General features: G+C 43.6%; 1 protein-coding gene across 1 annotated transcript in view; it reads left to right on the top strand.

The window, feature by feature from the left end:
- The window catches only part of ANO2 (anoctamin 2), a 373,823-nt gene that overhangs the window by 331,974 nt on the left and 31,319 nt on the right, over nucleotides 1–10,530 (top strand). Inside the window, exon 20 of the mRNA XM_055142616.1 lies at nucleotides 1,400–1,545. Coding sequence (XP_054998591.1) covers nucleotides 1,400–1,545 — 146 coding nt within the window. The remainder of the gene's footprint in view (nucleotides 1–1,399; nucleotides 1,546–10,530) is intronic.

Genomic DNA, 10,530 nt, shown 5'->3' with positions numbered 1-10,530 from the left:
TTTGTCTTTCCAATGCTAATAGACATTCCTAGAGTTTTTTCCTCTTTCTAGTAACCCCATGGTTTTTTTAAATTGAATATACAAATCAGCTTTGTTGGTGTCTGCCAGTTTGCTTTAGTTATACCCTAAAGTATATGCGTGAAACCAACAAAATTGTCTCTCACTTACTTATATCATTTAGCTTCATCACCTCAAACATCCATCAACTTTGTCCCTCCAAAGTGGGGTGTTGGGGGCTGGAGCAATAGCACAGCAGGTAGGGCGTTTGCCTTGCACGCGGCGAACCCAGGTTCGATTCCCAGCATCCCATATGGTTCCCCTGAGCACCACTAGGGATAATTTCTGAGTGCAGAGCCAGGAGTGACCCCTGTGCATCGCCAGGTGTCACCCAAAAAGCAAAAAGCAAGAAACAAACAAACAAAAGCATGGTGTCATCTTTTTAAATGGCAAATGGCATTCCCCTCAGAGTATTTAAGCTCATATGTCATGCCTGATTATTCTGGCTAGGACTTCCAAGCTATGCTGAAGAGCAAAATCTCCAAACATCCCTTTTTAAAAAAGATGTATACATAGCAATACATTTTTATTTAAACTTATTTCCTGTGGTGGTCCTTCCCCCGTCCACACTTCACTTTAGTGCCACTCCAGTTTGATCATCATCTTCAAGAAAACAATCACTAGCCACTGTTGTGCCACAGAACAATCATGGCTATGGACAGTCTTTGCTGAAGATATAAGTTTAAGGGCAAAATGTACTGAATACTGTATGTGGAGTCTTCATTTGAGTTCTGGTTTTTTCCTTTTCCTTTAAGGCTACTGGTCATCTTGGATTAGGACTTCATTTCTTTGTCTCATTTAATCTGAATTTTTTTCACTTTGGGGGGTTAAAATTTCAGCATCTGAGAGGGAGAGGGCATAGTTCAGCCACTGGTAGCATGCTGTTACTGGTGGTTAATCTTAATAGGCAACAATTAGCTTGCCTTTTGTGGAAATAGGATCCCGTGTATATTATTAAGAGATGAACGAGTCTCCTGGGAGGTGAGCTCCTGTCCATAGCTCTCTGGCCTCCCTTTCTTTCTCAGGATCACCTCTTAAGTGATGGAGTGTCCCATTTGATTAAAAAAAAAAAAGGTCACCTTTTTGTGGCTTATCAAGCAATAGGAAGAATTTGGTTTCTTCAAGTTTGACAAAATCTTGTCCTTTGTCGGGGAGTCCTTTTTAACTGGAATCCAGGGCCTCCTGGGGTGTCTTTGAAAAGAAACAAGTCTCCTTTATGTCCTTCTATCTGTCCTTAGATCAGCTGGCTTCATTGTCAAAACTTAATGTATTCCTCCTTTCAGTCTGTAGAGTTAACCCTGTCCTCCAGACATTCTGGGTGATGGTTCCATTTCTTTTCCAGGAAGCTAAAGAAACTATTTCGGAAGCTGAAAGATGAGACAGAACCTGGAGAAACCGACTCTGCCCAGTCGAAGCACCCAGAGCAATGGGACCTAGACTATAGCTTGGAACCCTACACAGGACTAACTCCAGAATACATGGAAATGAGTAAGAACCCCCATCTCTCCTCCCGCTGTGTTAGGTTTAGACAAGGAGCCTGGAGTTGGGGGCAAAGGCATAGGGGGGTTAGGAAAATGACTGGGAACCCCCTGCTCCATCCTCAAGTTCCCGACTACATAGTGTTGCCTGAAATGCTACAGGGCAAGGGTGGAGCGATAGTATAGTGGGGAGGGCATTTGCCTTGCATGCAGCAGACCCAGGTTCGATGCCCAGCATCCCATATGGTCCCCTGAGCACCACCAGGAATAATTCCTGAGTACAGAACCAGGAGTAACCCCTGTGCATCACCAGGTATGACCCAAAAAGCAAAAAAAAAGAAAGAAGTGTTAGAGAGTAGCTGAGGTCACATGGCAGAAGGAACTCTGGAGTGAGAATCTAGAGCAACTCTACCATTGACCTGATGTTGGGATGTCGCTTTGTCTCATCTGTGAGATGAAAAATTTGGCCTCCAAGGTATCTATCACTGATAGCAATGAAGGAGGATCAGTCAAGAATGACACTGAATGACACTGAAGAACACAGCTTGCATGAAAGAGAAGTAAATAGAGTATCCCAGTGAACCTTGGGGTGAGGGAAGATGTGCACGTCTGTGACCTGGAGAATATTGGAAAGTCCTTACTCTGGGTGGTACTAAGCAAAATGTCAACTTTTCTCTAAGTGGGGGATCTGTTGGTGTAGCTGATGAGAGGTCGGTTCCTAGCATCCATTCTTGGACAAAGCTAGGAAACAGGAGTGTCGTGCAGGCTGGTAGAACTGTCACTTTGGAGGTGGCACACATTGGTAGCACACCACCATGGAGGTGGTGAAGGTGGGAGACACAGTCATTTGTGGGGGAGGGGGGCGACACAGGCCTGTAGAACACCATCGTTGTTTTGGAGGTGGTGAATTTGTTATTCCTAATAGATACTTGTCCTCTTCTGTTTATAAGAATGTTCGAGTGCATGTTAGGGAAGAGATAAACAGGGTCTAGGTTAGATGGCCACGAAAAATCTGATCTAGCTTTGGGGTACGTAAAAAAAATTCCAAGAAAAGTCTGAGTTTTGTAACCTAAATAAACTCAGTGGAAAGAAAACAATCATCTCGGTCTGTCTTGGGCAAGCCAGCAGAGGAAATGTCATGGTGTACAGAAACACAGCTCTTGAGCTTTTCACCTTTAGCTCAGCGCTGCCTCTAATCCATCCCTGACACCACATCAGATACTTACCCAGAGATAATTGCTCAGATGCCAGATGCCGTCTCTAGCTGCCTTCTGTTCACTCAGAATGAAATTGTTGCCAGAGATTCAGACTTCCTTTTAGGAAGTGAATTACTTTAGGATCTTTGTGGTTTATCTGGGTGAGTGTGTGTGGGGGGGTGGTGTGGAATACCCAGCTGTATGCAGGGGTAAGACTTCCTGGATATGGACTCAGGGGTCACTCCTGGTGGTGTTCAGGGAACCATCCAGGGTGCCAGGGATTGAATTCGGGTAGGCTGCATGCAAGGCAAGTGCCCTACTTGCTCTACTCTCACTCTGGCTGGAATCCTTTGAATTCTGTTCCTCTCCCTTTACAACCCTGTCGGCACCTGCATTACCCAGCGATCTGTGTAGGTTGGACTTTCCTGGATGCCTGTGTGTTCAGAGAACTATTTCAACCCTTATGCTTTTGAGTGATTAAGAACAGAGACCCAGGGGGCAGACTCCCTAGGCCTAAATCCTGGCTTTCTCACCCACTCGTAGGAAAGCTAGACGAACCACTATGTGTCTTGATTTGTTTTACCGTGGGGGATTGTGGAGTTAAATGAGCCAGTATGTGTGAAGTGCTGGGAAGGGTGTCCAACACATATAAAAGCTGTGTCAGGTGTCAAGGGTAGTTGTTTTTCTGAATGGTCGTGAGGCCCTGGGGAAGCAGAGCAGAGGGAAATAGGCTCGACTTTGTCGGCCACTGTGCCAGTGAACTTAGAGGAGGAACAAGAAATACTAGATTCATGACTTCTGGAAGAAATTCACACCACAATTGGAGAGAATGAAATTTATTCCACAGACTTTTTCTTTTTTTTTTTTTTACAAAGTCTTAAGGGTATACAACAACCACATAAGAGAAGGTTTCAGAGGAAAAAGATGTAGACACGTATCCAAAACTTTCCTCATTTAAGCCCAACTTTTATTGGATTTCTGGTGCCATTTCATAGAGTCTTTTTATTATAGATTATAGTTTTACAATAAAATTTTGATCTTCTCATACATTTTTCTTTTTCTGTGTAGCAAGGTAGGTATTAGTGATTTAAATTTGTTATGTCATATTCAAAAAGATGCGCAATAATCCCTTTAACTAACATGCCAAAGTTTACTTCTTTATATGTACCTGTATGTGTTTTTAATAGGGATTACCAGACAGTGCTGGGGTTGAGAGGTAAGGCGAGGGGGTGGGGGTTATGTGGGTCAGGGGACTTTTTAAAAATCTTTTCCTATTCTCATAATAAATACATAGTACAGTCTTAGGACTGGAGTGATAGCACAGCCGGTAGGGCATTTGCCTTGCACGTGGCTGACCCAGGTTCAATTCCTCCATCCCTCTTGGAGAGCCTGGCAAGCTACCAAGAGTACTTCCCCCACACACACACACCACATGGTAGAGCCTGGCAAGCTACCCGTGGTGTATTTGATATGCCAAAAGCAGTAACAACAAGTCACAATGGAGACGTTATTGGTGCCCACGCGAGGAAATCGATGAGCAACAGGACGACAGTGCTACAGTGCTACAATCTTTGACACATAATTTTTGCTCCTTTAGTATTATTTTCTCCAGATTGATTTTCACCAGTTCCTTTCTGATTACTAAATCTAAGACACAGCTATTGTTTGGTTCTTGATTCATTTCACCAAATCGTTTCCTGAGAAGATTGGATGAATTTACCTAACTACTGGCAGTGTACTAAATACCCTGATTGTGAGTACTTAGCATTCAGTACCTACAGACATGTAGCATGAAATAATTATGTCTATAATAGATTTGATATTCCCAGCCCCACTGTGTTCATATCTTTCACATTGTTTTCCTAAATATTACAGACTCACATGAAGAGATATAGTCTGAATTGCACCTGAAGGTGCTCAGGCCTGTTCCCAGATATTCTGAGGAGTGATCCTGTTGGTACTTGGGGGCACCAAATGCAGTGCCAGGGATTGGACCAGGGAAGCAGGATGCAAGACAAGCACTGTACCTACCCCCTGTACTATCTCTTTGACTCCTCCAAACTCTTTATTTGCTTGTTTAGTTGCTTTTGAGCTATGCCTGGGTGTGCTCAGGGCTTATTCCTGGCTCCTCCGTGCTAAGGGATCACTCCTGGCTGTGCTCAAGGGACCTTACACAGTGTCAGGGTCTGGATCCAGGTCGCTGTGTGCAAGGCAAGCTACCTACTCACACTATACTAATCAGTATTATCCACGGTACTATATGCTTCCCGTCCCCACGGCAGAGCCTGGCAAGCTACCTGTGGCGTATTCGATATGCAAAAAACAGTAACAAACAAGTCTCACCATGGAGACGTTACTGGTGCCCGCTCGAGCAAATCGATGAGCAACGGGAAGACTATACGCTTCAGCCCATCCAGAATAATATATAAGACTCATATTGTCACAATGCTCCTTCTGTGAAGTTTTCCTAAAACAAGTCCTTATCCTCCTGAGATAAATTATTTTCTTTGTCTGTCCCAGCGTTGAGCTGGGTCCATGCGTTGTGGCGTGTTTTCCAGAAGTGAAGTACATCTGTGTTCTTACATGTGTGTTCTCCAGCAGACCCAGTCCATTAGATTTCAAAGAGCAGTGAGCAGGGACCCTCCCTTGTACATCTTCAAAGTCTCCAGAGTTGGCACATTCCCTGGCATCTATAAGGCATCCATATGTGACAAACAAAAAGGAGTGAATGAATGAACTTGTCCGTTCGTTAATGGTGGAAGATTTCTTTCAAGAAACATATTTTAATAGCATTTTGTGACCAGTGAAGGGTCATTTTCAAAGTAGACCTTGGTTGATGGTGGAATATGGATGATCTTTTTAAAAATTGCTTAAAATTATTTTGACTTTGGAGTCATACCCAGTGATGTTCAGGGCTTACTCCTGGCTCTGCACTTAGGGATCACTCCTGGTGGGCTCCGGGAGCCTACGGGGTACCAGGGATGGAATCTGCATCATCCACGTGCAAGGCAAGCACCTGGCCCTCTGTACTATCACTACAGCCTCTGGTCAATTATTTTATTTTTAATTATTTTTATTGCATCACATTGAGATACAAAGTTACAAGGTTGTTCATGATTGGCTTTCAGTTATATAATGTTCCAACACCCATCCCATCACCAGTGTATATTTCACAACTCCAATGTCCCCAGTTTTCCACCTGCTTACCTGCATCTTCTCTTTCTTTTTGGGCAATATGATTTGCCATACAGATACTGAAAAGTTATCATATATATTTATATATATTCCTTTATATATGTGTGTATATATATATATATTCCTTTGCCTACTTTCAACACTCAGTTCTTGTCCAGAGTGATAATTTCTAACTATTATTGTCATACTAGTCCCTTCTCTAAATTAGCTGATAATAATTTTAGAGACTATTTTGTTTCATCTTTTATATTTAAGTGTGAGGGTAATGTTTCTAAGTTAGATTTCTTTCATCCCATATATATACATATATATATACATATATATACATATATATATATCTGTTTTCCTTCTCAATCTTTGAAGGTGTATTTGGCCCCATGTACTGTCTAATACAGAACTACAGAACAAACTTGAAAATAACCACCACATCCAATGGAGTGGCTGGGGTGGTCGCTAGAATACAGCCACCAAATATCCAATTCTGAGCTTGTGGTGGGTACTTATATGATCCTGGGATTGGTGTATAATGTCAACCCAGCCCAGTTTCCTAAAAAAAATGAGGTTGGCAGGGGCTGTGTCTCAGTGCTCAAGCTCATGTATCACATGTATTGGAGTCCCAATACCAACATTTAAAAAAATAATAAAATTTATAATGATATAACTACTTCACTGGATAGTTTTGGGAGGGAAGAGATAAGCAGGGTACATAAAAGCTTGGTTCTTGGTACCCATAAACTCTCAATAGATATTCACTGCCATTGTTATTGTGAAGAATATAATTTTTTATGCTTGAATCTAGAAATCTACTAAAAATATTTAGTAGGTTTCTGAAGCCTCTGAAGGTTGTGAACCCTGTAGTTCCTTCTCATCTTCTCAGAGTAGGGCTGGATAGCAATTTTTAAATAAGCAAAAGTTCCCAGTATTATGGACAACCTAAGTTTCCCACTCAGAACTTGAAATACAAATACTCCAAGACATTTTCCCTAAGAACTCAGAGTCATGAGGGGTTAATTTGGATTAGTCTGGAATTTCAAGTAAGCTCTTTCTTTGTCCCCCCCTTTTTTAAAAAAACTAAAACCACAGATTTTTGTTCCTTTCGTCATCAAAAAAGTCATCACCGTAATCTTCCCAACTCAGGAATTCAGTTACTCCACTCCCAGCCTTCTAGTACAGTACATGCAGCCCAAGCTTTGAATTCCGCAGGCCATGAATGTGGGTGATGTGTTGACTTTCTTCTGTCATTCGCGCTGTCATTAGAGGAAATCTCATTGTTCTTAGTTCTGAGCTTAGATCCTGGCAAGGTGTAATGAAAGAGGAGGTGGATTGGTGACTGCCAATGTGCCTACTTATTTGGATGGAAAGCAGGTCATTAGTTAGAAGGGCCCAGGGCTAGAGGTTGGGTCTCCCCTGCATCCTGGGCAGGTTCACTGTGACCGATAGGGATCACCCCACTGAAGGATATATGTGGGTAGGCCTAGCCCACACACCAGGGCATCTTCTTCCTTCCTGAAGTCTTTCCCCCTGTCTTAGAAAATTGCAGATTGGACTCCTGGGTTGAGGAGGAGGAGGAAGCATAGATTGGCATAGTCTTTCCTCTCCAGGACTCTGTATGGGGATGGGCCATGGAGAGCCTCTTCTCTGAGATCCTAAGCCTGCCCTCATCTCACTTGTTTGATCTCCACCAAGAATCGTGGGTGGTGGGACCGAAGTGACAGTTCAGTGGGCAGAGCATTTGCCTTGCATTCAGCTAACCTAGGGTCAGTCCCCCAATGGTCCCCTTAACATGACCAGGAGTTGGTTGATTTCTGAGTCCAGACCTAGGGGTAAGCCCTGAGCACTGCCATGTGTGACCCGATGACCAAAATTTGAAAAAATAAAAAATTGTGGATGGCCACTTCCTCCTTTGGCCCACTGCAGCCATGCCTTTCATCCCCTGCTTCCCCATCACTCTCTTCCTCTTCTGTCTTACTTTCAGGTATGATTCTTTCCATGTGCAACCCAGGCCAGTCAGACTCACTTTTCTAAAAGATAAATCCTTAAGTAACCCTCCTCTGATGCTACAGACGTTCTTAGTTATTTTTAATTTATTTTTTAATGAAAGCACCATGAGTTATGACATTATTCATAGTTTAGTTTTAGATATACAATATTGCAGTATCGATCCCACCACCAGTGTCAACTTTCCCCCACTAATCTTCCCATATTCCCCCGGCCCCCCAGCCCTCCAGCCTGCCCTCCTGACGGGCACCTTTCTAAGTTTGGTTGTTTTGTTTGGGTCCCTTGATTTCAGTGTTGTGATTCTGTGCTTTGGATATCTAGCACGATCATTCCTTAGCATCACCTTCATCCCTTAATCCCCTGACCTGGTCCCCATTTCTTCTCACCTGTCTTTCATCCCCAGACTCTCCACTCTGTTTCTATTTCTCCTCCTTATACTCAGGGGCCCACTGTTGATTTGGGAATCCTCCCGTTTAAACATTTTATTTCCTCATCCAGTTACCCTAAATATCACATATAAATGATATCATCCTGTGTTTATTCTGCTGGCTTACTTTATTCAACACGATGTCTTCTCATTCTATCCTTGTGCAAATTGCACAATTTCATCATTCCTTAAAACTGTGTAGTATTCCACTGTGTATACACACCGCACTTTCATGATCCACTTGTCTGTTGTTGACTCTCTAGGCTGATTTTAAACCTTAGCTGTCGTCCTGCATACTGCAGTGAACAATGGTGTGCGTATATTCTTTTGAATGCATGTTTTTATGTCCTGAGGATAGATACCTAAAAATGAAGTTCCCAGGTCACGTAGGGAAATCTCAATTCTGAATTCACTGAGTACCTTCTACACGGTTTTCCATAGAGGTTGTACCAGACAACACTCCCATCAGCAGTGGAGGAGGGTTCTTTTTCATTACATCCCTGCCAACAAAAATTGTTCCTAGTCTTTTAATATATACCATTTTCACTGGTGTAGGGTGATAGATACCTCTTTGTTGTCTTAATTCAGAATTCCCTTATGGTAAGTGATAATGAGTGGGTTTTTTTCGTGTGCCTATTGGCTGATCTTACAGACTTCCAGTAAGATCAGTTCAAATCCTCAGTATACCCGAGTAATTATGTTTAGGCCCCACTGTTCCCAGACTCCCCTGAGTGCACATGAGTATGAACTTCCTTAGCTTCCAGGTCTCAAATCGCCGGTACCAGCCTGTCTTCCTACTCCCAAGTTCTGGCCAAGGTGTTCATGTGTTGCGTGAACGTTCGTGCGGTCGGAGGCACTGAGATAAGGAACTCGGAAGAAATGTATTCTTGGAGTGTCTAGGTTCTCTCTGACTCTTAGACAAAGGTACAGAGCCCTATAATCTCCTTTTATTGATCATGGTACCTCTAAAGGGCACAATACAGTGACGTCACCAAAGGCATCAAAAGAAGTTACAGGAAGAACATTGAGGCAGTAGAAAATGCATTAGTTCCTTGCATCTGCAGGCCAGTAATCTAGGCCTCCGGAAAGAAGATACAAAACCAAAACTGAAACCTTTCTTGGACTAAAAGCACTTGGATTTACACCCCAAAGACAAAACTGGGCCATCACCTGAAATCTACATCCCAAAGACTAGGCTGGGCCAGAGCCTAGAATTATAATTTCAAAGGTCATGCCTGGCTAACACCATCTGAATGTCAAAGACCAGCCAGGCTTCTGTGAGAGAAGGAAAACTGCTCTTTTCAATAGACTGAAATTATTTTTCTGAAGGCAGCTTGAAGGGGGAAAATGTTCAGCTTCATCCAAACTAGTCAGGACACACAAGAAATCTCGACCATTTTCATGGGTCCCTATGTTTACTGTCCATAGTACGGTACAGTCTACATGGGCTCTCCCTGAGAGCTCAGTCCAGCCCCAACATTCATGCTCAGACCCATTGGACCCATCTCCCTGTCCTTGCTCCCATCCCTACTTTGGTAGAAGAGAAAATGTGAATGGAGGTCTGTGGGCTGTGTCTACTGAACACATCGTCATCACGACACTCAGCTCAGTGGCTGAAATGTAGGGAGAGCTCAGTAAAATATTCGTGGGGAGTGAACCTGGCTCTTTAACTGCCAGTTCTTTGGCTGCCAATCAGCAGAGCCCGCCTTTCCTTCATCTCATGCTCTTAGAGTCGCTTCTCCGTCCCCATAGATTGATGAGTCAATGCCCAGTGTTCATCTCCCAAGACCAACATGACCCAAGCTTATGATCGGGTGCAAGGGCTTCACCCGGTCGGGGAAGGGCTCCTTCTGGTTTTAATTTTCTCTTTTGCCTCTGGGGAGGGAGTCATTAGCAGAAGTGGGCAGAGAGGGGCTTTACTTTCCCTACGCAAGTGTTCTCATCTCCACAGGAAGTGCCGCCAGGCATTGGGGCCAATGGCAGCCAACACGTGGGTCCCCTTAGCCTCTAGAACAGAGTTCTAGTGGAAGAGAGATGGACAAACGGTGGCCGGGAAAGCCCTCAATGTCGTGGATGGTGGGGATGACTGCAACGAAAAGCCAGAATGGTTTCCTCAGAGAGAAGAGATGTCTGTGGCTCCCGATGGCCAAGTGTTCACTCTACCCTCAATTGAACATTC

The sequence above is a fragment of the Sorex araneus genome, chromosome 6, assembly GCF_027595985.1.
Source record: "Sorex araneus isolate mSorAra2 chromosome 6, mSorAra2.pri, whole genome shotgun sequence".
NCBI classification, from domain to species: Eukaryota; Metazoa; Chordata; class Mammalia; order Eulipotyphla; family Soricidae; genus Sorex; species Sorex araneus.
Note: the sequence above shows the minus strand (reverse complement) of the source record. Positions and strands in the feature narration are given on the sequence as shown.